Here is a 27,290-nt window from a genome sequence, read left to right as displayed (position 1 = left end):
ACATAAATGTCAAATGTAGTTTTATAAAACAGAAGAAAAATATCATGCATATAATTTTACAGGCTTACAACAAACTAGATGAACTATAATCAATAAAATAAACATATCATTCATGGCTCTAAGACCCGAAAAGCCTGTGTGGATGTCACAGGAGCAGTATGATAGACAATACGGAGGATTTGAAACAAATAAATTTAAAAATGGCACGCCTACTCCATTGGAAGAAGACCAACCAAGTGATACACCAAAAGATGAAAAGCCTTTAGATCCTTCAGATGCTTCCAATTCAGATGCAGTTTCAGAAAAACCAGTCTACAAATTACATAAACGTAGACATCGTAATTATGATATTGAAGAGAAAAGGAAGAAACAGCAATTTAATAGAATTAGGGAAGAACAGTTGAAGCTTCACGAAATCGAAATGACGGCTAATAAAGTAGTAAATGTTGATCAGATTGTCAGAGAACATTATAATGAGCGTACTTTTCATGCTAAACGATATAATCGGAATTTTTCTCCAATTATCAAGTTGCGCAATTTCAATAATGCTATAAAGTATATGCTTATTGATAAATATACTAGGCCGGGAAATGTAGTTTTGGAATTAGGATGCGGGAAAGGTGGAGATCTTCGAAAGTATGGTTCATGTGGTATTTCGCAGTTTATTGGTATTGATATTTCGAATGAGTCCATTCGCGAGGCTCAGAGGCGTTACCGGAACATGAAGGATTTAGACTACCAGGTTATTTTGATTACCGGAGACTGTTTCGGAGAGTCTCTTGGGGTTGCAGTTCAATCCTTTCCAGAATGTAGGTTTCCGTGTGATGTAGTATCTACACAATTTTGTCTTCATTATGCTTTTGAAACAGAAGAGAAGGCTAGAAGGGCTATATTGAATGTGGCCAAATCATTAAAGATAGATGGTTTCTTTTTCGGTACAATACCTGATGCTGAATTTATTCGGTACAAGTTAAATAAGTTCCCACCCGATGTGGAGAAACCATCCTGGGGAAACTCTATTTATAAGGTTAGCTTTCCGAACAATGCATACAAGATGAACGATTGTGAATTTGAATCTCCTTATGGTAATATGTACACTTATTGGTTAGAGGATGCGATTGACAATGTTCCTGAGTACGTGATACCATTCGAAACACTGCGGAACCTTTGTGATGAATATGGAATGGAATTAGAAATGCAAAAGCCTTTTAATGAGTTTTTTGTAGAGGAAATACCTACATGGATGAAGAGGTTCTCGCCAAAACTAAGGGAGGGTTTACAACGCTCAGATGGAAAGTATGGGGTTGAGGGTGAAGAGAAAGAAGCTGCTGCTTACTTCTATACAGTCTTCGCATTTCGTAAAGTGAAAGAGCACGTTGAAAAGCCATAAAATGTATCTTATTTCGTTTAGATTGGCTGGATAATCTTCCATTTATATTTCCCGCTTCTCTGTCCTCGGTATTCGGTATATTTATGATTCATCTATTACTTACTTTCATAAATAAATTACTAAACCCATCGAAGAAAATATTTTATTATTACAATGCAGTAGTTACAGTCATGCTTTGGGAGTTAATTAGCATGGTAGGAGGTAACCCATAAAGCCACAAATCAAGGTCTTCCACATATTGGAGACTATCATCCTTATCCTTATGTGTTCCCAACGGAGGAATCGGTAGCGTCGAAAAGATCAATTTCGAGTTCCTCGAGACCTGAGACATCATATCATTCAAAATGAGATGTTGGGCCCGGCTCGGGATACTGTTAAATCTGAGTTCGTTTAATTCATCCATCACATTGTCACTGCCGTAATTTGAGGAAATATCAGATCTCAGGTCCTTGGATTTGTGGTCATCTTTATCAACGAGAGGAATTAAGGAAGGCTCTTGCCCGGTAGAATCATCTATAACTTTTGTTTTTGGAAGTGCATCACTTGTGAAAACTGGCAATAGTGAACGAATTGATCTATCATCACGGAATTTTGACTTGAGCTTATGTGGCTTCAACGCTCTATCAGCAGGACTTTTAATTGAAAGCTCATGATCAAGGGAAATAGCAGATGCTGAAGGACCGAACATATCTACGGAGTCCTCCTCATCAGTATCATAAAACATGAAGACTGCAGGATCCATAGGTAACGGAATATTGGTATTCATAGTTAGCGAAACTCCCAACCGCTGTAACCTTGAGATATTGCAATCATGCAAAGTTATTGCAGATCCAGGTACAGCTTGTTCATTGTCAATGGTGAATTTACGTCTTAGTCTATGTGTCTTTCTAGCCTCCACCAAATCCTGCCACCACTCGCTATCTTTCAAAATGCTATTAACGTAATCAAACCTATATTCACTCCCATTAACAACGTCATTATAGACCTTGAACTCATCTAAGGATAAAACAACAGTTTCTGCTTCAATCCTCAAAATGGATAATAAGTTTGCAATCCTTGCTTTTTCATTCGCTCTCTCAGATCGATTCTCTACAAAGACGATCACACGTAGTTTATGAGTACGCTTCCAATCCGGGACAGTGACTAGAATGGCCCCAAGTTGCAAAATTAATGTGTAGGTATCAAAATTTGTCGTTATGATAGCTTCACATGATGATTCCTTTACCATCTTTGCGGACATTTGAATTGGATAGAGATCAATAAAATTAACTTCGGAGCTACTGTGCTTATTTGGTAAGACTAAATCTTTGAAGCCATGGGCAACTGCAATTGTACTTTGCATCAATGATAAATCCTCAATTATTTGAACCCATTGCTGGATTTTAATTTTAACTTCATCTTTACAGTCGTCAGTGGGTAATACACCCACTTCAAACTTAGGTACATATTGAGGTCTAAACGGCTGCGGACTAGCTCTTAGAAACTCATTTGCCGATGGATTTTGACGGGCTCCTTTTTTACTCTCATAGTGATTACCCAAGTCAAAAAAGCCAAGTACAGTGATATTGGGCTTCATTCCTCCTAATCCAGAACCAAGATATACATTTCTAACCCCCCAAGGCAATGTTGGACCAGTTCCAATATGTACAAAGGCTTTTATATTGGCCATATCCCGTATTTTAACCCATGCTGCTGTCTGTTTTTTCAACTCATTAAATTGCGCCTGGAAGTTGTTGCTAACAGTGACATGACCAAGTATATACAAGCCGCCTTTCTTTAAGTGATTGCAAAATCTAATTAAATTCCAGCTTGTTCTAGGATTATCCACTAATAATAAAACCTGCGGCCTCCAATACTTTATATTGTCCTGTTTTAGCCTCAATAAATACTTCCTAACTTGATGATAAATTAAAGATTGGGAAACATATCCCCATGGCTTTGGAGGACAGGAGTAATGAATTAATAGGAAAAGAACCAATAACATAAAGAACACAATTGATGCAGATACTCCATCCACTATAAACATGGCAATGATGCAGAGCACACCTCCAGCAAGTGCTGTATAACGATCAAACCATTTGAACGCCGGGCGAAAATTAGGTGCGGAAGAGATTTCTAACAGAAAGCATGCCATATTCATTATAATAAATGTCATTAAAAATGTCATTGTAATAAATGTTGCAATCTGGTTAACATCAAAAAACAAACAGCACTGAGTCAAAAGCCATGAGAATACTAAAGAGTACACGGGCCGCTTTTCAAACCTAGATAAACCGGGAATAATTCTGTCTATCGCAATGGCTTCTAAAACATAGGCTGCTCCAACTATACCAACTATAATGGAAAATAGCGAAGCTGATACCTCTCCCAGGAAAATTACGATTTGAGACATGGAAATTGTTTGTACTATCTGTACATCTTTGTGAAGCGAATCCCTCGGAACTGTAGCACCCAAGGATATAATGACTAACGTGTAGCAGGTAAATGTCAACAATAATCCCCACAAAGTGCCCTTAGGAATGGACTTCGACGGCTTCCTGAGCTCGCTGCTCATCCCTGCACCTGCAAAGATTCCTGCTGCGGCAGGAAAGAAGACACCAAATATGTTATTGAATGTTTCCTTGTCCTGCGATACGGATCCTGCCGCACCTTTTGTAAGCTTTGGATATATATTACCTCGAAATGTCTCCCATGATAGCCCGGTGTAAACAATATCGCCGTTTTTAAAGGCAGGAACCACGAACGCAGAAAACGGAATGGAGAGGATCGACAGCAATAGTAACCAAAATAAAACGGTACCAGCCCTAGAAATTGATGAAGATCCAACAAGTGCTATTCCCAAACATAACAGTAAAATTATGGTGGAATAAATAAACTGAAACCAACGACCCCTTGGCAACAAACCAAATACTGAAGGCACTGAAGACTCATCTGCAAGTCCAAAACTATAGAGTAACGGCTCTACTAAACCAACAGCATTCATACCACTATTGAGGATCTGACCAAGGAAAAAAATGATTCCAATAGACCCTCCAAACTCGGGTCCTAGGCATCGAGAGATCATATAATAAGCTCCACCGCCTCGAACAGTACCATTTGTAGATATAGCGGAAATACTCAAAGTAGTCAATAGGTCAATAACATAGGATATAAGTAAAAGAAAGAGTGTTCCTAATATTCCCATCTGTCCTAAAATGTATCCAAATCTTAGAAACACTAATATTGATAATACATTTATAGTAATAGGAACGAAAACCCCATCAAAAGTACCTAACTTATTCCTATTTGGATTATCAGGATCATACTTTGATGATATTTTGCGCTCAATAGGGGCATCTTGGTGTTTAAAGTAGCTAAAACTTGTTTGTTTATTTAACAATGGAGATTGTTCAGATATTGATTTGGCTTGATGAAAACCTTGTTGATTAATACTACTACTGCAATTATTGTGAAATGTCGAGATGGCCATCGATAAAAGGCGTTTATACCTAGCTTAAACAGTTTTCTCCTTATAATCACCCTGTTGATATACCATTAAGTATCGATTAAATGTTAACAAATTATAATTCCTTAAAATAGTCTTAGCCTTTAGGAAACTTTTATAGAAAGGACCCGTGATAGGAAACATGGACCAGAAAATATATTAATGTCGTAATTAGATATTTAGAAATCAAACTTACAAGTGATACGAGTATGTAAACTATCAGTTAACCTGGATATCTGTGAAAATTTGTTGTCAACCTGTGTTTGAGGAGGTGCGCATTTATCCATAAACGTTCGTAATTTTGTTATCGCTTTCTGTTGTAAGACTTAAACTAGCGCTGAAATTGAAAGAAAGTAAACGAAAACTTGTAGCGGTAGCGTTATCGAATTGGAAATGAGTTACCGTAGGAATATATTAGAGTTCCACGCCAGAGAGAAACTGTCTCTGCCAATCGTCAAGTTTCCGAAATTTCAGCTGCGTTCGCTGTTAATAGAAAAAGATCCAGTTATTTGGTTGCGCCATTTGGAGACATATGTTGCATATATTCAATACTTGTTGGGTGAAGGAAGAGTGGATAACCTAGATTCAACTACTACAGATCAGTTAATTATTTTTATTCGATCATTTTTGAGTGAGATGGCGGATGAGGAGGACAAATTACTTTCGTTGGGGATAAATATGAACGTGAACGAACAACTGCGCCTGCTTAAGGCCTGGGTGTTTGTTTTAATTAAATCATGTGGTCTATTACATTTGCAGCTATTTTCCGATACTCTTTGGAACATGGTAAAATTGTATGTGAGGGAGTACCCTGAGACAGTGCGAGCGTTAATAGTGGGAACATTGAAACCTGTGATTAATACGCAGAAGGCAAATCTGAATAATGTTTACCAGATACAGCAACATTTTAAGAATCTAATTGATAGCTCTAAATTTTCCAGAGTAGATCTGAAAGCCTTGGAAGCTTTGTTGTCTAAGGATAGCAGGGCACATTTTGCTGACGAATTCCTAAGTAAGAATTGGACCGAAATAATTGAAACCCTATACTCAACCGGACCTCACGGTTTTTCAGCTTTATGGGGAAAGAAGTTGGGAATACTAAGCTACCTTTCTGCTTCAGAGGAACGATTGATTTCGCTACTCTCTGAATTGGGAATTGCCGAGCCAGCTATGCTAACAACATTTCCACTTCTAGGCTCTTTACTATTAAATGATAACTTTAAAAAGAGGCGACCAGGCTTATATGAAAGAGTTCCTCTATTAAGGGCCCTCAGAAATACTGATAGTATTAGTAAGGTTGAGACGCAAACAGTTAGCGACGGGGATATGGACGTCATTAGGAACATATTCCCACACATAACAGATTACCAGATAGAATTTCTACTGGGCCAGTATGAAAACAATTGTGAATTAACTATAAATGCTTTGCTTGAAGACTCCACTATTGTGGATAAAATACCGGTGGAAAATGAAGAAACAAAACTGAATGGCCGTTCCTTAAAATCTGAAAATAGTAAGATCGAGCTTAAAGTAAGAGATAAAGTGATCAGAAAACGGCCCGAAAGCGTAACCAATATTCCTGATGAGGTTCGGAATAGAACAATGATTCGAACGCTTGAATTACTGTACTCCGAATATGAAGACGAGAGAGACGATACCTACGATGACGCAGAAGTTACTAGGACATCCACGGACAGGGTTCCTATCGAAGGACCAGCCAATGAGGAAATATCGGCCTACGAAAAGGTGGAGAGTTATCTTTGGGATATTCTAAGGATTGATAAGACCCTATTCGATAGGAAACTGAGAGGAACATCCAAGAGGAAGGAAATGAAGAAAGTTACATTATGGTCCGATGAACAAATCGAAGGATGGGCTCGTATGCTTGAAAGAAGTCCCAGGAGGGCCCAACTCCTTGAAGAGAAATACATGTTTTGGGGTAATATTCGTAAGGGAAAGACATCGTACGTTAAAAATGTTGACGGTGAAGAATTACCTGAAAGGAGCATCAACACGAACTCTCGGAATCACAGTAGAAACGTTCTTCCGTCATCACCTGATGGAAAACCTTCAAAGAAGCAACATGCAAATAATGAACGGAATAAAAAATCTCGTGCAAATCACAATAGGAAGATAGGACACGATAAAAAAATAGGTCGCTCAGGTCCATCTTAAGGTGATTAAAAATGTATATACTATTATTATACAGTAGGTCAAAATTTAATGAGTAACCGTAATAAATAAAACCTATTTAGATTATACCTTTCTCTTCTTCTTTTTAGAGTCCAATTCGAGCCAGATATCATCGTTGGCCTCCAATTCGTCCATTTCAGATTTTTTCCTCATTTGACGAGCATGCTTCTTTTCATCTTTTGGATCGCTTGGAAGTTTAATATCAGCTTCGTCAAGGAGAATAACATCAGTAATTTTACCACCGGTGTAAACCTTCATTAACAACTCACGATCTTTCAACCTGAATACGCGCAGGTACCTATCTAAACCACCCTGTAACAGGTATCGCTGCTTATGAGCCACCGCCACTGAAGAAAAGCCAGTTATGTCGCTGCTACCAAACTTACCCAATAATTGGCCAGATGTAGAAAATTGGAACACATTTGTCTTGGTATCTGTAGTAATTATAGAAAACTCATCAGTTTTACTGGACTTCGCATTTCCTAAAGGAGATAAGTCACCTACTAACTGTAAAGAGACCAGCGATTCCTTTTTGGGCAGAAGGTCTATCGATTTAACTGGTTTGCGGCCGTGGTTAGTCTGATAAAATCTAAGATGAGCATAACGAGAGATAGTTAAGAACTGCAAATTTAACTTGGAGTCGTTCGATTCTTCGCAAGCACCAAAAAATTTAAGAGCAACTGGCCAAATAGGCACCTTTAGGTCTAGCCGGTCATTAGGGACATTCTTACAAGCCCATATTTGGGTCACATGGGATAAGTCGCGCTTAACTTCGACAATCTTCACCTGATTCTCCTCCCCGCCGTAAGCAAAAATATGTTCTTTCATAGTGCTACTCAAATCATATAATTGAACAAAATCTACAGGCCCTTTCAGCTCATGAGTAACTGTTGCACATAGTTTCCCATCGTGGACTGTGAAAAAGTGCAACAATCCCGATTTTGTAGCAGCGACATAAGTAGATTCTGCTCCTGGTAAAGCATATAATTCAACAAATTTATCAACTACCTCGGTCTGGTTTTTTGAACTCTCGCAGAGCTTACCTGCGTCAAACAAACCCTCTAAACTAGCTTGGACCTCATAATTTCCAACTTCAAACTTAGGTTGGTCTTCTTCAGTTAGCTCACGTTCTGACATTTCCAGTTTAACCAATTCAAGATTACCATTAGCACGCCCAAGCAAGGTTTGTGCATGATTAACTTGTAGTATTTTCTGAACATGGTTTAATAATCCTTGAGCGAGATGTGACTGCAAGTGTAAAGGCTGCAACCCAGTTTGAACCGCTGTATTAGTACCACGATTTGCAATGCATTCCTTAACGCAGCCGCTATCTTCTGACGCAATTAAGAGTCTCATTACGATACTATTATTATGTGCCGAGTTCAAATGACGAACGATGCGATGAGTTAGTTCACCATTACAGCTAATTTTTAACATCAAATATCATTATATACGAAATTATTATTTGTTACGGTATCTATATTATAAGTAGCTTCCATGGTAAGGGGTTTTAAATGTGTTTTTTAGCAGAAATAGAACTCCTTCTATCTTCGAGCCGTACAGGTCCTATACGTTATTCCAAAGTCCACTAATGTCTAGTATCAACGCGCAGTTTAAATTGGTCAAAGGGCCAATCTACTCGCATTGTTTCAATGCTGATCGTAGTGCGCTAGCCATCACTTATGAAAATAATTGCTACATTTATAGCTTAGGAGCTGGTCAACCTAGACTAGTTGCTAAATTGAGTGATCATGATAAAACAGTTACGGCAGTCGACATTTCTATCCACGGTCGGATTGTTACTTGTTCCCAAGATCGTAATGCGATTGTTTGGGAACCGTTGTCAGATGGCTCTTATAAGCCTACTTTGGTTTTACTTAGAATCAATAGGTCTGCTACATGTGCAAAGTGGGCTCCTAATGGTTATAAATTTGCTGTGGGTTCATCAGCGAGAATTATTGCTGTTTGTTATTATGAACAAGAAAACGATTGGTGGGTCTCTAAACATATCAAAAAACCCATAAGATCTACAGTTAATACTCTTTCCTGGCACGATAACGGAGTTTTGTTGGCATCTGGTGGCTCTGATGGTTATGTACGTGTTTTCTCTGGGTTTGTTAAGGGATTGGATAACAAAGATCAGGTTGCGGGCTCACCATGGGGCGATAAGTTCCCTTTCGGGGCTTTAGTACGAGAATGGCGCCAAGGCTCGTGGATTCATGACCTTAAGTGGCGTTCACGTACGGAGCAGTTGGCTTACGTTGCTCATGATGGCACTATGGGTGTTGTAGACTATACCGGTGCTTTGAAATCGGTAGAAAATCCAGAAGGTTTGCCTTTCAAAGCCTTACTATGGATTGATGATAATTCAATCCTATGTGGCGGTTACTCCTGTCATCCAGTTGTCTTTGCATACAACGGATCTTCTTGGCAATTCGCAAGACATTTGGATAAATCAGGCGCTAACGCTCCATCCGCCGACCTCATGGCTGGCTCTGATGAAGAAGAGGGGGACTCGTTTGGCATTTCTGCATTGAAGAAATTCAAGGAATTGGACTTGAAGGGTAAGGTTAGTGCTCTGCAGGAAAGATCTACTCACGAAAATGCTATCACGCAACTATTGCCCTTTGCACTAAACGCAGGAAAAATATCACTTGTATCTTCTTCAGGCTTGGACGGTAAAGTTGTTATTTATAAAATATAAATTCGTGATTGTAACAATGTCCTCAATTATCCATTTACCAAACATAACATACACAAATATAAATTTTACAACGCACATACTACCTATTCTAGCTGATTCATACTTCGCTGGAGCACTAGTGAATAGACGCTTCCCTTCATTAAGGTGCTCACTAAGGCGATCTTAATTTCTATTTCTCGAAGGAGGGAGAGAACTTGCTCCGGATTCGTGTCTTTGTCCTTGTTAAGTTGTAAAATGGTATCATCGAGTTCGTGCAAACAGTCTGCTAACGTTCTATACTTATCCAAGATCGAACGTTGAAGAGAACTGATCCCTTCAGACATTATATATCTGCTTTACGGATAGCTAGCAATATTATCTGGTAAGTCGCTTCGTTAAATATTAAAAAAATAAAATGTGTTTTAATACTTGAACACAACAACAATGGACAATCGTTAAAGAATCTGTAGTCAAAAGAAACGAATTACATGTCCCAGCAACAGCAATCAAATCCACAGCAACTATCTTATACCATTTGGTCTCCACAAGATACTGTAAGGGATGTAGCGGAGTCTTTAGGTGTTACAACTGTTAGTGATGATGTCCTTAGATCTTTAGCTATGGATGTTGAGTATCGTATTTTGGAGATTATTGAACAAGCGGTGAAGTTTAAAAGGCATAGTAAGAGAGATGTCCTAACTACTGATGATATAGCAAGAGCTCTAAGAGTTTTGAATGTTGAACCTCTATACGGCTATGAGGATAATTCAACTCGTGATAAGGAAGTCTCATTTAACAAATTCACAGGCCAAGGGGGGCAGGTGATGTATTATTTGGACGATGAAGAAGTAGATTTTGATAAGCTGATTAACGAGCCTTTGCCTCATGTTCCTAGATTACCGACTTTTACAACCCATTGGTTAGCAGTTGAAGGAGTACAGCCGACAATTCCTCAAAACCCAAACCTAAATGATTTAAGAATGACTCAACCTCCACTTGTTAGAGGTGCAATTGTAACTGCACTGAATGATACTTCTATTCAAACTGCAGTTTCTGAAGAGAAATCGGAACATGTTTCGCAGGTGAAACCTGGTCAAGCGACAGAAATTAAACCTCTAGTAAAACATGTTTTATCTAAGGAGTTACAAATATTCTTTAACAAGGTTGTTGGTGCGCTAACCTCTAAAGAACAAACAATGAATGCGCAGCATATGAAGGCAGCTGCGTTGACATCTTTAAAATCAGATACCGGTTTGCACCAGCTAGTCCCTTACTTTATTCAATTTATTGCCGAGCAAATTACACATAACCTATCAGACCTTGATCTGTTGACTACAATGCTTGAAATGATATACTCCTTGCTAAGCAACCAGTCTATTTTTCTGGATCCATACATTCATTCCCTAATGCCTTCGATACTCACTTTGTTACTTGCAAAGAAATTAGGCGGCACACCTCCATCAAATTCAAGTGATGCTCGTAAAGATTTTCTAGAAAAGACAAATGCATTGCGAGATTTCTCAAGTACTCTTTTAGAACATGTTTTAAAGAAGTTCCCTCAAGTTTATAAATCACTAAAGCCAAGAGTCACAAGAACACTGCTCAAAACCTTCTTGGACTCTAATTGTTCATTTGGGACTTATTATGGCTGTATCCTTGGAGTACGTGTATTGGGTAATGAAACTATAAGGTTCTTCTTAGGAAATCTACAAAATTGGGCAAGGTTAGTTTTTGATGAAGCAAATACATCTTTAGAGAATTTTGAGATAAAAGAGACTTCGAAGCTATCTAAGGACGAGGTTCAACTTCTGGCGGAAGTTATGGTCAACGCATTGTCTCTTTTGAAGTCTGATTTGCCCAAGGGCTTCAAGCCTGAGGAAGACACTATAACTGAAAAAGATAAGGCCAGATTAGTAGATAGAGTTGGTGTCACTATCTTAAGTTTTCTGCTAGCCAGAGACGATGCTAAGTTAATCACGGAAGCCATCTTCTTTGGTGAGGTTTAGTCCCTGGGAATACTTTAAAGACGCTCGTCATATATAGTTGATTTCTTAATTAATTAATTTACCGTAGCATTTATGCACTACCATCATTATGTGGCAGAAATAGCTTTCTACGTACCTTTCTTGTTTTTACGTCATGAATAGCAGATTTTCTGTTGTAATCGTCCCTTCTTTTGATGCTTTTGGTGATTGGTTCAGTAATTGGCGTTATATTGTTTTTCATAGTGAGCCCTCCCTCTCGTCTTGCACACTTTAATGGCGTTGCTGCAACTTCAATTGCAGCGTTTACGAAATCTCTTGGTCTTTCTATTAATGGTGATTCAACAATTTCTAAGGGGCGAATCGATTTTGTTAATGTAAGATGCTTTGCTGGTGTAGCAGTAACTTGTACTATGCCTTGAGTTTTTGAGTCTTCGTGACTTGAGGAGTCCAGCTTCCGTTTACCTACCCTTTTAAAAGATTGCACTGCTGATGAATGAATAGATAACGGGATCCCTTTGGATAACGTAGTGTGCTCTGTGCCGTTAATTTGGTTTTGTTTCGGCAAAATCTTCAATGTGGACATATCTGATGCAGACATTTGTCTCTTTTCTAGTCTGTTTAATGCAAGATCTGTGTTAGATTTCAGAAGCATGGCAGGTCGCTTATTACCGGAAGTTGTCGAAGAAAAGAAGTCCGTAAAGCTCGATTGTGTTTCCGATTTTAGGAGTGCTGGTAAGGAAACATTATGCATATTTGGTGGTAGAGAAGTCCTAACAGGTTGTGAAACTGTAGACGTGACGGTTGACGAAAAGGAGCTGTGTCTCGAAGTCACAGGTTGATCTTCGCTTCTGTTGAGTTTTGGCTGTTTGAAAGAAGGATCTTTACGAACATAAGAACCCTCGATCTTATTGGCAATAAAGGAAACCGTATGGGGACTTTTCTTGGACCAATAAGGTATCAAAACGTAGGTTAAAAATCCAATTGAAGAAGCCTCATTCTCATTAATTAACATATGCCGTTTTAATTCAGCAATGAGGTTAGCAGAACTTAACTCTTTCTTTTGTTTGTTGGATTCAGGAATACTAGGTTCCGAGTTCAAAAGTATGTCAATAATTGAAAGCTTGTCAAGCAAAAAATCCAACCTTTCAAGGAGGCTTAGCTGAGTCGATGCGGTTATTTGCTTGATTGGGGCCCTTCTCTTTCTTCGAATACTAAAGTTCGCTTTAGAAACACGCAATGATCGTTGCTTAAGAATCTTCTTATAATCATCTTCGAAGGCCTTAAAGTTGACATCCATTTTAGAGATTGTAATCAATTCAATTAATAGAATTATTTGCAATTTTACTTCACGGGCCTTTAGAATAAATATGAGATCTGCTGTTTGAGATATTCTTTCTGGATTTGTCGAATCCAAAAGAATATTAAACTCCTTCATGATATGTTTGGTTAGTAGTTCATTTGCGTCTTTGGGTAAAATATAATTCAATAGTCCTGAATGTGAGATATCATGACGATTAACTAAATCTTGGTGGCTTAGAAGCGCTGTTTCAAGCACCTCTCTGTAGGAAAGTTCTCCATTACCATTGCACAAAATTTTGAGTCTGACCAACTTTGACTTTACAAATATTGCCAATGGAGTACGTAGCTGAAATAACGATTCATAGTACTTCTTGCTTAGATATTGCACTGGGTCTGGGTGTATATCACCTTCTTTGGTGTTTTCTACCGTCATTTCCATCCCTGGTGGCTTCATATCCAACTCTAATGCACTTGGTTTATCACGGTCTATATCTAAACTTGTCTCATTACAAGGAGTTTCCTTCCAGCACTTTGCTAAATCTCGAATACCTATACTTAGCCATTCATTTAAAGAATTCGGGTGGTAACAGCATCGACTTGAATTGAGTTTTGAGGATAATAGTTTGGCTTGGCTTTGTTCCGCAGAACCGTCAAGTTCCCAGAAAACCCACTTATCCCCATAATATCTTTCAATTATAGCCCAGCGATCGTGTGCACTGAATAAAAGATGTTTTGCACTAACATTTTTATCCAAGATAGATTTGAGTACAGATGCTGGAATATCCTTGGCATCTAATAACTTTGGGTCTTGAAGCGAATTCGGCAAGTCGCTTGGTAGCTTAATAAAAGACCCTATTAAGTTATATCCCTCGAGACCCATTGGATGATAACCTTAGTCAGGCCCTATAATTTTCAACTTTTTTTTATGGTGTGAAATGTAGTTCTTTTAACAATTTAGAAACGAGAATCATATGATTAGTTAGATGACACCCGTATAAAAAAGTATTGGAGAATAGAAAGGTGCTTTATGCTATATAACTTCTTCTCTATTTTAAAATAGTTAATATCTGAGTTATATTAACAAGCAGTGGTTTGTTTATAAAAGCCGTTAAAAATGGTCTATAAACTTCATCAAGTCCCTACTCTTTGGATCACTTTTTAGGTTCGATGTTGTAAGCGAACCTGTCTCTGCTGATTTCTTTTGTGGATGTCTATTTTATTATTAATCATCATTACCGCAGTTTGATTGCCAATTGGAGTCCCAGTGATAGTTAATCTCCGTTCCTTTAAGCCCAATTTAGGTTCATCTAGCTGGATAGAAGAACCAGAAGATTGCTTTATTTGCGTAATACTCTTCCCACCTTTTCCAATAACATTTCCAACCATTGCATCTTCAATATATATCTCTTGGATCTGTTGTGAAAACGGCTGTGGTTGAGCTGATGTGATCTCAACTATTCTGACGTAGGGCAAAGCAACTGTTCTTGTAGTATTACCAAGTTGAGGGGCAACTTCACTTACAGAAGGTATATTACCAGATAAAAAGGGCGCGCATGGTTGTATTATTTCATTCGGTGCTGATGGAAGATTCTGTGGAACACGCGACCTTGAACGTCTTAACTTCTCACCCGGGTTATACTGATGGTGCTGATGGTGTTGAATAGCAATACCATAGTTATTCACCAAAACACAATTTAGAGGACTTGGTTGATAAAATACCGTTTTTTTGTTCTTTAATTTCTCGTCACAGTCTAAAATGGTTTGCCCAACGTAGTACGTTGCAATGTGCATAGCATCTGCAACCCCCGTAATACATAGAACACGATCATTAGACATTGGCAGCTGCAAGGGTCCTGCAACAAGTCTTGCAGCGCTTAAATCTTCAATTTCCCGGAGGCGCGAACCTTGCTTGCCAATAATATGGCCCATTAGGTAATGGGGAATCAATAGGTATACAGTCAAGGGAAGAGATCTTTCATTCGATTTAAGATCGACTTCACCGTTAATAGCTCGAGATATTTTGCCAAAAGCCTTTGCAACGTTGTCACATGTGCCTCTAATGTATATCACTCTTTCTGGTACGTTCTTTATGTTCTCAGATACATTTATTCTAGTCTTTGTTTCTTCCTTAATTCTGGAGATTCTTTCACCCTTAGGACCTACTATCATCGATGCTTGTTTCACAAGACATAGCATTCGCATAGAAACATAATCTATGGAGTGGTTAGTCGGGGGAGATTCATCATCTAGGGCCACGCGCTTAATTGCAGCTTCCAAAGTCTTTTCTTCATCATCCGGTCTCCTTTTCAATGCATTTAGAGAAGTACATAGGTTTTCCGAGTCGCTCATAACCTTTATAGATCTTGAATAACTCTCCTAAGTACTTTCTTTTGGGATAAAAGCGTTTTACGGATTGCTCATTGCTGTATATATTTTGAAAGGCAACATTATATATACAAAATAATAATGTCTTCGGAAAACAATCATCAATCTTAACAATACTGCAATAGCCTGTGAAAGAAGACGGACGCCATCTGATGTCAGATACTGTGGAGCCAGCGATATTGGATTTTGATGGAGATGATTATAATGAATCTCAAGATGAGGATTTCGATCCTACTAAATTAGAAACCACTGTTCGCGGGAACGATAGCAGTGACAGTGATGACGAAAAGGAGGATGAAGAAGATAGATCGTATAATGATTATAAGGGCTACTCAAAGGGTGAGATGTATTCTGGTGATACTCAAGATAAATCTAATATTTTAATAAGTACACGAAGTGCGAGGAAGGCTCAAGAAGAGTTAGCACGGTCATCAAAATACGAACGACTGGACAGTGAACCAATATCTAATAAGATAAAGGAGCTCTGGGAGGACCTCAAAGTGCTTAGTGGAAAGCAATTGCATTCTAAGCAGTCTATAATGGCTACAGAGGGAACCGCACGTGATAATGATCTTCGTGAAGAGGAAATATTGATTGATAGAACCTACATGTTTGCAGGAGAAATGGTAAGAAACAAGAAATGGGTCCTAAAGTCAAGTGCAGAGGGTAAGGAATATCTTAAGTCCCTCAAAGTGAAAGAGAAACAGCAAGAGGCATCTAAGGTGAAAAGTACTCGCACGCCAGGTGCGACACGTGCTGAAGGAATGAACAATTTACGAAGACCATTGAAACGGCCACCACTGTTAGAACAGATCATCTCAGGTGCCATAAAACCAAAGTTGACCACGTTGGAGAAGTCAAAACTGGATTGGGCAACCTATGTTGATAAAGAAGGTATCAATGATGAGCTACAGTCGCACAACAAAGATGGCTATCTAGCAAAACAAGATTTCTTGGCTAAGGTACAACTTACTAAGGACGAGCAGTATAAAGAAATGAGACGTAACGAATTGAAGAAAAGAACTACAACAATAGAATAAATGTTTTGATTAATGTAGTATATGGATATTTAGAGAAGGTTTGATATTGAAATATTTTAAATATGTAACGTGGTTAATATCATATTTAAAATGCTACACACACCCTCACCAAGGACCAGCCCCGAGCTGAAGACAATCATTTTTGTTTTAGCTCCCAAGTCAGTCTGAAGCTTCCTCAGCCACCAATATGCAAAAATCCCACCCATAAACCTTGCAATAGAAAAACTTGGTGAACTGTAGATTCCTACTCCCGTAGCAACTCCAGAAGGTATGTAAACCGTCCATTTCTTATTTAAACAGTTCTTTATTAATGAAAAAAAAGCAAATATAACACCCAAAACAAGGGAGCACTCCAATGCATGATCTGGAAGACCCGCTCCTGTCACAAGCCTTGCGCAATCGATCCATACCACTGCTGTCGGTATTTTGAACTGCTCATTTGGAATATCGTAAACCTTGTTGTAAAATAGGTAGACGATACTCGACAATATAATAGACCATGTTCCGCCTATTAGTTGCGCTAGGAATTGTGCTCTGGGAGACGCACCTAACAAATGACCTGTCTTGAGATCCTGCATCAAATCTCCGGCTTGTTGGGCACCAGCCTCTGCAACAGCACCTGAAACCAAATTAATAAGTACCGCAGCTTTATGATCACGAGGCACAATAAATGCTAGAACGATCTGAGAAAGTTTTCCAACCCCACTAACTGGATTTAGATCAGTCTCGCCCAGAGCACGGACGCCAAGTACGGATAAAAATATTGCCAAACATAAAGATGTCACCACAGCATATAGAGGAATTATCTTGGCGCCAAATAAATATATTAAAGTTAAGACACAGACAGCACATGAAAGCACTAAACCGCTTACCACTGTAGTATACCTAACTAAATGTTTCGAATCAACTTCATTATCACGCTCACTGCTAGCCAGGAGAATAGACTGCTGACCAGAGCTTGCGTTACAGTGCATCATATCATTTATATCTAAGTGATCCTCAAGTAATGCTGACTCCATTGCGTCCTCTATTTTTGCACTTAACAACTCGGCCTTACTGTCTACCAGCATAAATTTCACAAAAGTTCGAACCGAAAATACAATTAACCCCACGAGGCTGTCTGCTATCATGATGGAAAGAGATGACCATAGTATCCATCCTTGAACGCCATTTTCCCAATCATTAACATCAGCTCCAGGGTTTATCCATTTCATGTACCTTGCTAAGGGAGCTAGTATCCCCCATCCTAATATGCATCCCACTAATATGTAAGATACAGTTGGAAGACCCATTATCATTCCCTGTCCGATGTAAGCAGGGGATAACTGCACGTTCCATAAGTATGTTTTTGATAAGTAACTGCCAAACAAAGGAATAGCTGTTAACCAGGGAATAAAATGGGTGATTAAAGTGTATGCGGAAGCAGCGATAAAAGTCAATGATAATGTATTTATGTTTTCCTGATAAGTGCTTTGACCACTGCTTGCCAAGAAGTTGCTAGCAAACTCCTCCCCCCTAAGTACCCCAACAGAATCGTCTCTTTTAATCGAATTATGATTTTTATGCAACTGATCTGCACTCAAGAGTGGCAGTTCATCGCCCACATCAGCTAAACTACCGTTTGGCCTAGACAGCTGCCGTCTCCTAAATTTACGTAGCTCTTCAGGCGGTACCTCCTGCATTATCTTGGACTCGTTTAGCACCCCGATTAGCGTAGCTGTAGCACTACCACTTGGAAATGGTAATTTCTCTCGAATAATTACTTGCTTGCGCAAGGGAACCGCAAAAAAGATCCCAAAGTACGCTAGTGATAGCGACCACAACAGCAACTGTGACAGTGTAAATGGCTCTCCTTGCTCTCTAGTTCCTCCACTCTCTTCTTTTGTCAAAAGCTTCTCGATTGCAGGAATTATCCCTATAAATCCATAAGCAAGAGGACCGGTACCGACGGCAACTGCAACACTCTGAACATATACGTTCTCAACATCAGTGAACGGTTCATAATTGCTAAATAAAATCGGCCAAAGGTTTTTAAATATCGCACAACCCAACAACGCACTTGGCAACGACATCATGGAAACCCATCCTGTCTGTAATCCAAATTGAAAATTTGAAATCAGCACCAGTGATCCAATGTAAAGTCCCACTAATGTCGATCGCAGCCTGATCTGTTTAATAGATGGTTTCTCATTCCATGATATATCAGGGCTTGTCATTGTATCAGATTTATTGAAGTAATTATAAGATTCTAAGGGTCTTAAGCCTTCAATGATGTATGTATTTACTCTTTATATTCATCTTCAACCTTAAGCGAAAGACTCGCGGCAGTCACATTAGATTGATTTGTCATCCGCAAACCATGAACTGTGGCTAAAGGTCGAAATATAAACTATTAACAAATAAAATCTGCTTATTAATAGTTACTTTTATCAGGATATATAACGTCGCTAAATATGGTAGTACCCTAATTACTTTACGGCGATGCAGTAGTGCCAAGTTATGCCCACTATGAGGATGAATATTAGGTAGGAATCAGTTTTCAGCGTATAATATATACTTCAGAATATCGTTTAACGTCAACACACCAGTCAAATGACCTTCATCATCTACAATAAAAAATCTATGCACTCGAGACTTTCTGATCGTATCCAATATAGTTGAGAGCTTGTCTCTTATCGTACAAGTGTACACGCCTTCAAAATCGTCACTTCTTCTCATAAGAGCCTCACCCACGCTTAGTGAAAGATCATTATAAATTCCTCCCTTTATGAGACCTAGTACGTCTACAGCCTCATAGACGTTAATAAGCTTGCCGTTTTCATCTACGATGGGAATCGAAGATACACCCCCGGTAGCCAGCAACTGTATCACGTCAATTACTGGCGTGCTCATAGAGCAACTTAACATCTCGGCAGAAGTGATTATATCGATTTCGTAGAGTGGTCGTTTTAGGTATCTTGTCTCTCTGCAATTTAAGGCAACGAATTTCAGTATACGATACTGGGTGAGAACACTAACAACAATTTCCCTATGGGTTTCCTCATCTTGATCGATAAGTGGAATTCTTCTTGCTCGCGACTCAATCATTTTGCAGCATGCTTCATATAGGGGCTTAAACGGATGTATAGACTCCCTGTCGGGGGGATCAACGCCGATGGCCTTTTCTATCTCCTTGAGCCCATTTAATTGTAGCTTGTCAACCAGTTCGAACTTATCAGGGTTACTAAAATAGTACTGTATGACATTAATAAAGTCTAGGCTCGTCAATAGTCCAGCAAATTTTGAAGTTGTTGAGTCCCACAGGGGCGCTGAGACTATGTTGTTTTGTAGCAAAATGTTCAATGACTTCTTTACCAGTAACGAAGTATCAAGCACAATGAGTCTATAAGAAACAGGTAAAACATCATAAGACGTTTTTGACTTCAAAAAGAGTCTGATTGACTTTATAGCTAGTTTCTGCTCCAATGCTACATCGGCACCTTCACTCCCCACAACGACTTTCTCACTTCCAGCCGTACTCGTTAAAGCCGATGCATTTATCATAACTCTAGATTTAATTACCAACCAACAGTACTACCACCCTCTGAATGCTTCTTATTTACCGTTTTGGTGGTATAGCGTTAAATACGCTATGCGTATCAACTTCAACATCCCTTTCAGTTTAGTTAGCAAACCTCCGTGTAACGTGATTTATGTGATGTGATTAAGTAGCATACCCCCATGGGTTTTAATAAATGTAGCTACAAATAAAATTGGTGTAATTATTTCACCATTAAACCTTTATGAGGCTTGAGATGAGTTTGGAACATAGCCAACTATCCTTTTACTATGTACACGCCTTACGTTTAGTCTCCACTGTAGAATTTCTTTTTGTGTTTTTTTTAATTTTTTCTGATGAGAAAATTATAAAAGGGACTGGAATACATCGAAGTGTTTTCCTCTTTGTACGTACATTTGTCTTGTTTTTAAAAAACCAAATCTCTTTGCCTTTTGGCTTAGATCAAGTGTAGTATCTGTTCTTTTCAGTGTAACAACTGAAATGTCCTCAATGAGGATATTATTACTGTTACAAAAGCATTTTTTGGAAGCATAAAACTTCTCAGTCGTTTATACGACGAGGAGTTGGGGCCTTGGAGGCCTATCGTGCTCTATAAGCCTAGTGAGAGGCAGGTGTGAGAAGTGTGCACCGTTGCTCTTTTTGTATGTCAGTTCGTTACGCATTATTCTATATGGAACGGTGACGGTTGGGGACGCTTTTTGGCTGTAACATGATCGAGCTTGCTCTTTCTTCCCCATCCATTATGTTGTTGTTTCGGGTCTAATGTGAACTGTTACTCACTGAGTGTAACGCGGCATACATTATCGGTTAAACTACGTCTCTATTTTAAGCTTGGTTTGTACTAGTGCGTTGGGCTTGATATGTCGTTGCCATTGCACCTATTTCGGCTTCTAGATGTCATCACTTGTCCTTGGCCCTCCCCTCCCCCTCTTTTCTATATTAGACAGGATGAGGACATCCTTTTGATTTAGAAAACAAGTTATTATATATGCGTCTACCTGATTATGAAATTGGTTTTCTTCGGTGATAACGAGGTGTTGCTATTATCGTCTCCCTTTTTGCCAACTCCCATGATTTCTAGGAAGCTTTCCGTCTCATGGTCACGAGTCTTCTTCTTCTTGGCATCAAATACTCTATAGAACTTTAGGTTTTCATCACCTCCCACAGTTGCTATTATTGTGCCATCTGGAGAAAGCTGACTCGATACAATTCGAGATTCGTGGGCCTGCGTGATTTCCGCAACCTTAATCTTGGATTCGTAGCTGTAAATTGATATAGAATTGTCGGGAGAGCCGCCTGTTGCAACGATTTCCTCTTTCATGTGTGAGCCCTCGTAGCTTTGTCCCCAATGTAAGGAAGATACTTGTGACCCTGTATTAATGCTTCCGATACGAGCTCCCGTTGTTGTGTTCCAGAAATGAATATGTCTGTCTAGTGATCCACCGCCGGTAGCAAGCAGATTGATCACATCTGGGTGCCAGGCGATGGCCTTCACCGCAGCGTTATGATTGCGCTTTGTCCATAATGGTTCGTCCTGTCTTGTGTCCCATATCATGACAGTGTTGTCATTGCCTCCAGAGGCTAGCTGTAAACCGTCTTGTCTAAATTTTATACCACATACTTCGCTTGTATGTTTTTCCCATGTATTAACTATATGGTCCTTTACTCTAACGTCGTTAACCTGGATTTCACCACTTTTAGCACCAATACAAACGACCGTGTCAAGCCAGTCCTGTGAACAGATTCTAACACCAAGGCCACTCCTCATTGTTCTAACATGAGACATTACTTCGACATCCCAAATCTCAGTATCACCGTCATCTTTGCCAATAGAGATGTGACAGTCGTCATTAGACCAAACAACACTAGTTATAGTCTCGGTTTCAAACTCAACTAGCAAAGTGACTTCCCCCGTCTCTCCATTCCATAAATATAGACTCTGATCTAGTGCGATGGCTAAGACGTTTTTCTGTGACCAACTTAAAAGGTTTAAGTAGAAATCATCTTGGAACCCGGGGGCATCCAAAATACGTTCAGGATTTGTATTAACTTTTCTCAACCTAGCCACGTTATTAAGTGACTGTATGGCAGAACTGTATTGGTAATGGGATCTGCTTCCAATTGAATATATAGCTCGCTTCACAGATGACTGTGGTGGTTGTGGCATGTACTGTAAGATGCGCTGTGACATGTCAAGGCCACATGCTTCGGCAATATTCTGTTTGAAAACAATTTTAGTACGGGCTTTTTGATGAGTGGACGGCGAAGCATTTGGAGGTGGGGAAATATCTTGATCGTCAGCTTCGTCATCGCACTTTGCTACCGTCCCAGTGTTCCTCAATGGAATAAACCTGTCTGTAGAGACAAATGCAGAAGATGCTAGTTCAGATGAGTCAACTGTGCTCGTATCTCTGATAGAATCATCTTTAAAAAACGATGAGCTTTTTCGCAGTAGCGGGGGCACTGCTTGTGTTAACTTGGTCCTCTGAACGGAGGATGATGCAGATGAGACATGTGCAATATTGGTGACGTTGGACAGAGATCTGTGCATGTGAGGGTGTGCTGATCTATTCTTCACAATTTTGTTTTGCTTCTCGATCTTAGACCAATCCGACGCAACTACATTGAGTCGAGATGGTGATGGAAGCAACAAAGTCGAGCGATTAGCAACTAGCTTAGGATCAGTACCGGGAGCCATATGGATATGTCAAATGAGAAGACCGTAATCGTCAGTAAAAATGAGCAGGAGTAGAAAAAGAATTAATATGACCGTAAGCGAAAAGGAAGGAGAGTTTAGACGCCAACTATTTTCAAACAAATGCTATTTCCCAAACCTCTGATGGTAAGTGAATAAATGTTTATACCAATATTAAAAATCAATGCGGAATGTTAAATCAATCTACTACCAATATCTGGAAGAGATGGTGTGTGTCGGGATGTGATATTCCTTGAAATTCTAGCCTTATTTTTGAATAACTGTAAGATCACTCTATATTAATTCAAATAAAAACTTCTCTTAAGAACCTCTGGTATATTAAGGAGGAAAAGAAAGTAAAGCTCAAGAGAAAACTATCAAATCAAAACACAGTTCCCTAAATGATTTAGCCTAGGGAAATAGTAGTGCTATTGCTTATGAATGGAAGATCTTTAATAAACTACTGTATTGCAATGCGGTTTGTGGAAATTTTCAGATGTAGATGGCTTTTTTCAATTTATTTACCTTTTTCCAAATACGGAATCAGAGTTAAAGCGTCGAAACCCCTAAGTTCTCTTCTCATTGTCAGATCGAGTTATATTCGCAAGGATAACTGTTAACATGCTGCAATTATAATAATAATCTAGTTTGTATATGTTAATCAGCGTATCTATGATGCTTATCCTAAAAATGGTATGAATATTATTATTAATAACGTAAACCCTTATGAACTATATAAATCTAATATACAAGCCAAATCACCGACATTTACTGGAATTGTTATTAGTCGCCGCTTTAAACGTTTGATATGAGCTTTGGAACTTTTCTACTTTGTTTATAACATTACTACCGACCTCAAAAATATTTGAATCAATTAAACCAGTTGCACTGGCATCCTCGAGTAACGAATCAATAATTTCTGGAAAAAGTTGCATGTTGAAAATTACATCTGAAGACAAGTTAAAAATTGAAATGAACTTCGCTTTATCCTTGTCAGAATATGTCGGCAGTTCCAAGTAGAGGCTTAGACATTTGATTAGATGTATAAAATAATTTCGTATCTGGCTAACTTCAATCAGTAGTTGGGGTATGAGGTCTAAGTCTAGTGCAGCCAACGTTCCATACCTCATCTTGAAGCTGAAAATCACGTTGCGCAAATGAAATATCCCAATAGCATTGTTGTATCCTAAGACTTCGTTCCCCACGTCGCCGTCATCAATATCAGGTGAATCTTTTTTAGTTGAGGATATTTCCGAACCGTCTTCTGTGCCGTAAGGTGAATCATCAAACTCTTCAAGGAGCATTTCTACAAGTCCCACCATTTGGTTTTCAAGTGACTTTAAAAGCTCTTTGATAATTTTGTTTAGCAAGTACTGGTTCCTACTGGATATCTTTGTCTTAGGCATAGTTATAATATACAGTTTTGTTATGTTATAACACCATGGAAATTAACAAGTAGTCGAGCGAATACGATAGTTAGCAGCTATCAGTGATCCTATGCGTGATATATAATACGTATATGTATATATATATATATATAGTTATAAAAGTTTAATAAACTTGTGCGCTTAGGCACTGTGACTATGAGTAATTACTGGTGAGGCAAAGACAGACGAAGCATCAAAAAATAACTGGAGTCATCCTCTATGGCTTCAATGATGGGAAACTATTTCCAAGTCCTCGAAATAGTTTCCTCTAATTGTTCGCGTCTTATTGGATAGTTTCCTTTTACATATTATTGTAGTCATTGTCTTCTGGAAAACTTTTACTTGAAGTTACTCCACAGTTTCTTAGAGCAGACATCTTAGCTAAACAACTGTTCCTTTGTTAAATTAATAAAAAGGGTTAAAAAATTAGATTTGCATGCGTCGGCTTCAAATGCGTCGTCTATCACCAAATATATCATCTATACAATGACTAATATAGTAAGGAAAGTAGAAAATTAAAAAGAGAACTCTGATTTAATCACTATCAATGTTCTTTATCTTGTTTCGGGCGAAGCAAAACATGAGTTTTCATAATCGTTGAACAACTACGAAGTTGACTGAAGAACGTTGCCCCACTTAAGTTCGGAATTGTAATGAAAACGGTAGACTAAGTCATAAGCGAAAGCAATACAACACGATGATACAGTATTTTAGAGACCTGATCCTATTAAGAAGAAATGAGTTTTTTGAACCTGGGGTTTTTAGCTGCAGGCAGTTTTCTGTAAATTATGATAACCAGGAACTCATTCCTATTCAAAATGAGCGTTCCTGGATTTTAACAATTAAGAAAATCAAACTTACCTTCAATTGTACTCAAGTGCACGTCCTTTTCATTCAAGCTTTTTTGAAAGAAAAAAAAATTGATTTCGCCCAGGATCGAACTGGGGACGTTCTGCGTGTTAAGCAGATGCCATAACCGACTAGACCACGAAACCCAACTGATATTACGCTGCGTCAAACGTACTTGACTATGGAACTAAAGTTCTGATAAAAATAATAGGTATGTTAATATTATAACATTCACGGTACGATGAGTGTCGAAATACATATAGTAAAGTAGTTGAGAAAAGTTGATTTGACACTTACCTACATGATGCATTAATATCAAGTGGGGTTATAAGAAGGACAAGGCGCAGAGTTAAGCTGCTGTCATGCATATAATAAATATTATAATAGGTGTCTAGTTCATATATCGTAATATCAGTTATCATCTACTGCAAAAATCTCACTGAATAGTTTTGCACAATGCACTTTAGCACCTAACCTAGCGCAAAGCAAAAAAACTCCGCTGAATTTTCTATGCAAAGAATATGTTTCCTCTGGAGGAGGACACAACCTTTGGTTCAACATAAGACCTATGTTACCACGGATTCTATCCGTAACAGTTTGTTTCGAAAAATCGAACGTAGCGTTAATGTCACCAGTGAAAGGCTCGCATAAGGTCATAATTGAATCAACATGTGCATTAACCATGGCTTGAGATTCTAAACCTGTCAAGTAGCCTAACTCTTTGGACATTTCAAATGCCCCCTCCCTATTTCCTTTAGTTCCATGAGTTAATAGTTTTCTGTATTTGTGAACGAATTCATTGGAATATGATCTTGACGCACCGAAGTCAATTAGTTCAATCTTTTGAGTTTCTTTATTGTACAAAAAGTTGGCCCAGTTTGGATCTGTCTGCATATAACGGTAAGTAGCAACTTCATGCAAACAAAGCCTCATAATGTTTTCACAAATATAATTCCTGACTTCCTGGGTTGCTAACTGTTCCGACAACTTAACAATCTCAATGCCCTTCATCTTTGTCATCGTAAGCACGTTCTGTGTTGTTAATTCCTCTATTACTCGAGGAACAACGAAAACTGGATCATCCTGTAGGAGTTCCCGAAAATGCTTAAGGCATTCGGCCTCGCGTATATAATCACATTCCCATTTCAATTCAGTTCTCGCATTAGCGATAGTCTTATCTAAAAAGAGTCCTTTTGGTAGTAAACTGGTGGCAGTAAGCAGCATCAGGATATTATTCAAATCAGAATCAATTGAGTCTCTAACCCCTGGATACTGCACTTTGACAACGCATTCTGTGCCATCACTTAATATGGCATTATGCACCTGTCCAATACTAGCTGCTGCAATTGGTACCTTGTTAAATTTACTGAATTTCACCTCCCAGCCAGGGCCAAATTCCCTATTTAAAAGTCTTTGTAGCTGACTTTGTGGCATATAGTGCGCATTATTCTGTACAGTGGAAAGTATACGATATAATTCAGTAGGTAGTACTTTAGCGTCCTGGAAAGACATCATTTGACCTATCTTTAATGCAGCACCGCGCATTTTAGAAAATTTATGGGTTATACGTGTAATATTTGACTCAGATAAAACTAAAGACTTCAAGCTGGGGCTTTGGCCCTTAGATATTTGATTCAATCCACTCATAGCCGCGGATATTCCAACTCCAGCGGCCAATGAACCATAATGAAATAACCGCGAAACACGAGAACTGGGTACCTCTGAGCTTTGAAGCTCGTGAATTTTCTCTTCGGTATCATTAGAAGATATCTATAGACATAGTATTAGTATGAATTGCAATGCTAACATAGTTTAAGAATGGAACATCGTATCGCGTTCTTTAATTTAGTAACATACCAATTTTTTAGCCTGAGTTGAATAATGTCTAACCTTTTTCTTCCCTACTTTTGGCATACCTAGAGTACTGTTGCTATTAATGCTCATAGGTTTTTGATGATGAATGCTATGAGATAAAGCCTTGGCTTTTTCCCATTCTTTATCGTAGAAGCATCGGAATTCAGATAGTAGAGGCCTAGTCAAATCTGATGTCAAAAGCCATTGCGAAAAAGATCCTTTTGCAATATTTAAAGATCCAGATACAACTTCCTTTGCGGCCAGCAAAACTCTATAGCCATGGTATAGCGATTTTTGGGAGTTCATTTCAGCTATTTTGAGTATTTATGGTGATCTCGTGATAGATACAAATTGTTTCAATTATTTCTGAAAAACGCTTCTTATTTGTACTTAAGGTTTGAGGATAAAATATAAGCAGCATGAAATATCAACAAAAAGAATATATAC

The 27,290-nt window shown here is 38.6% G+C and overlaps 15 protein-coding genes and 2 non-coding genes across 17 annotated transcripts; 6 read left to right on the top strand and 11 right to left on the bottom strand.

Moving 5' to 3' along the window:
- Window positions 1-112: 112 nt before the first annotated feature.
- On the top strand, window positions 113-1,390 carry ABD1 (mRNA (guanine-N7)-methyltransferase; the record flags this gene model as incomplete). Its single annotated transcript, XM_018132808.1, has 1 exon — window positions 113-1,390. One exon carries the CDS (start codon window positions 113-115, stop codon window positions 1,388-1,390), a length of 1,278 nt encoding a protein of 425 aa, XP_017988297.1.
- Window positions 1,391-1,538: 148 nt separating this feature from the next.
- VHC1 (Vhc1p) lies at window positions 1,539-4,859 on the bottom strand (the record flags this gene model as incomplete). Its single annotated transcript, XM_018132807.1, has 1 exon — window positions 1,539-4,859. The coding sequence occupies one exon, from the start codon at window positions 4,857-4,859 to the stop codon at window positions 1,539-1,541; it is 3,321 nt and encodes a 1,106-aa protein (XP_017988296.1).
- A 408-nt stretch (window positions 4,860-5,267) lies between these two features.
- On the top strand, window positions 5,268-7,049 carry CUE3 (Cue3p; the record flags this gene model as incomplete). Its single annotated transcript, XM_018132806.1, has 1 exon — window positions 5,268-7,049. One exon carries the CDS (start codon window positions 5,268-5,270, stop codon window positions 7,047-7,049), a length of 1,782 nt encoding a protein of 593 aa, XP_017988295.1.
- An 81-nt stretch (window positions 7,050-7,130) lies between these two features.
- NSA1 (ribosome biosynthesis protein NSA1) lies at window positions 7,131-8,423 on the bottom strand (the record flags this gene model as incomplete). Its single annotated transcript, XM_018132805.1, has 1 exon — window positions 7,131-8,423. One exon carries the CDS (start codon window positions 8,421-8,423, stop codon window positions 7,131-7,133), a length of 1,293 nt encoding a protein of 430 aa, XP_017988294.1.
- A 235-nt stretch (window positions 8,424-8,658) lies between these two features.
- Window positions 8,659-9,771, top strand: ARC40 (Arc40p; the record flags this gene model as incomplete). Its single annotated transcript, XM_018132804.1, has 1 exon — window positions 8,659-9,771. One exon carries the CDS (start codon window positions 8,659-8,661, stop codon window positions 9,769-9,771), a length of 1,113 nt encoding a protein of 370 aa, XP_017988293.1.
- An 83-nt stretch (window positions 9,772-9,854) lies between these two features.
- DAD3 (Dad3p) lies at window positions 9,855-10,094 on the bottom strand (the record flags this gene model as incomplete). The annotated part of the gene is made up of 1 exon (XM_018132803.1): window positions 9,855-10,094. The coding sequence occupies one exon, from the start codon at window positions 10,092-10,094 to the stop codon at window positions 9,855-9,857; it is 240 nt and encodes a 79-aa protein (XP_017988292.1).
- A 144-nt stretch (window positions 10,095-10,238) lies between these two features.
- On the top strand, window positions 10,239-11,756 carry TAF6 (TATA-binding protein-associated factor TAF6; the record flags this gene model as incomplete). The annotated part of the gene is made up of 1 exon (XM_018132802.1): window positions 10,239-11,756. The coding sequence occupies one exon, from the start codon at window positions 10,239-10,241 to the stop codon at window positions 11,754-11,756; it is 1,518 nt and encodes a 505-aa protein (XP_017988291.1).
- A 70-nt stretch (window positions 11,757-11,826) lies between these two features.
- SLD3 (Sld3p) lies at window positions 11,827-13,914 on the bottom strand (the record flags this gene model as incomplete). Its single annotated transcript, XM_018132801.1, has 1 exon — window positions 11,827-13,914. One exon carries the CDS (start codon window positions 13,912-13,914, stop codon window positions 11,827-11,829), a length of 2,088 nt encoding a protein of 695 aa, XP_017988290.1.
- A 278-nt stretch (window positions 13,915-14,192) lies between these two features.
- Window positions 14,193-15,383, bottom strand: PBP2 (telomere maintenance protein PBP2; the record flags this gene model as incomplete). Its single annotated transcript, XM_018132800.1, has 1 exon — window positions 14,193-15,383. The coding sequence occupies one exon, from the start codon at window positions 15,381-15,383 to the stop codon at window positions 14,193-14,195; it is 1,191 nt and encodes a 396-aa protein (XP_017988289.1).
- A 188-nt stretch (window positions 15,384-15,571) lies between these two features.
- On the top strand, window positions 15,572-16,459 carry SWC5 (Swc5p; the record flags this gene model as incomplete). Its single annotated transcript, XM_018132799.1, has 1 exon — window positions 15,572-16,459. The coding sequence occupies one exon, from the start codon at window positions 15,572-15,574 to the stop codon at window positions 16,457-16,459; it is 888 nt and encodes a 295-aa protein (XP_017988288.1).
- Window positions 16,460-16,515: 56 nt separating this feature from the next.
- On the bottom strand, window positions 16,516-18,675 carry AW171_hschr53235 (uncharacterized protein; the record flags this gene model as incomplete). The annotated part of the gene is made up of 1 exon (XM_018132798.1): window positions 16,516-18,675. The coding sequence occupies one exon, from the start codon at window positions 18,673-18,675 to the stop codon at window positions 16,516-16,518; it is 2,160 nt and encodes a 719-aa protein (XP_017988287.1).
- Window positions 18,676-18,991: 316 nt separating this feature from the next.
- Window positions 18,992-20,002, bottom strand: SNF4 (AMP-activated serine/threonine-protein kinase regulatory subunit SNF4; the record flags this gene model as incomplete). The annotated part of the gene is made up of 1 exon (XM_018132797.1): window positions 18,992-20,002. The coding sequence occupies one exon, from the start codon at window positions 20,000-20,002 to the stop codon at window positions 18,992-18,994; it is 1,011 nt and encodes a 336-aa protein (XP_017988286.1).
- Window positions 20,003-20,433: 431 nt separating this feature from the next.
- Window positions 20,434-20,546, top strand: AW171_hschr53233. The gene has a single exon (XR_001930111.1). It is a non-coding gene; the product is annotated as an HERSNR20 (small nuclear RNA).
- A 466-nt stretch (window positions 20,547-21,012) lies between these two features.
- Window positions 21,013-22,716, bottom strand: CDC20 (ubiquitin-protein transferase activating protein CDC20; the record flags this gene model as incomplete). Its single annotated transcript, XM_018132796.1, has 1 exon — window positions 21,013-22,716. The coding sequence occupies one exon, from the start codon at window positions 22,714-22,716 to the stop codon at window positions 21,013-21,015; it is 1,704 nt and encodes a 567-aa protein (XP_017988285.1).
- Window positions 22,717-23,471: 755 nt separating this feature from the next.
- On the bottom strand, window positions 23,472-24,119 carry AW171_hschr53231 (HER009Wp; the record flags this gene model as incomplete). The annotated part of the gene is made up of 1 exon (XM_018132795.1): window positions 23,472-24,119. The coding sequence occupies one exon, from the start codon at window positions 24,117-24,119 to the stop codon at window positions 23,472-23,474; it is 648 nt and encodes a 215-aa protein (XP_017988284.1).
- Window positions 24,120-25,061: 942 nt separating this feature from the next.
- On the bottom strand, window positions 25,062-25,135 carry AW171_hschr53230. Its single transcript has one exon. It is a non-coding gene; the product is annotated as a tRNA-Val (tRNA).
- A 265-nt stretch (window positions 25,136-25,400) lies between these two features.
- On the bottom strand, window positions 25,401-27,149 carry COQ8 (protein kinase COQ8; the record flags this gene model as incomplete). The annotated part of the gene is made up of 2 exons (XM_018132794.1): window positions 25,401-26,759; window positions 26,847-27,149. 2 exons carry the CDS (start codon window positions 27,147-27,149, stop codon window positions 25,401-25,403), a joined length of 1,662 nt encoding a protein of 553 aa, XP_017988283.1.
- Between the last annotated feature and the right edge of the window lie 141 nt (window positions 27,150-27,290).

This window comes from Eremothecium sinecaudum, chromosome V (assembly GCF_001548555.1).
Source record: "Eremothecium sinecaudum strain ATCC 58844 chromosome V, complete sequence".
NCBI classification, from domain to species: Eukaryota; Fungi; Ascomycota; class Saccharomycetes; order Saccharomycetales; family Saccharomycetaceae; genus Eremothecium; species Eremothecium sinecaudum.
Note: the sequence above shows the minus strand (reverse complement) of the source record. Positions and strands in the feature narration are given on the sequence as shown.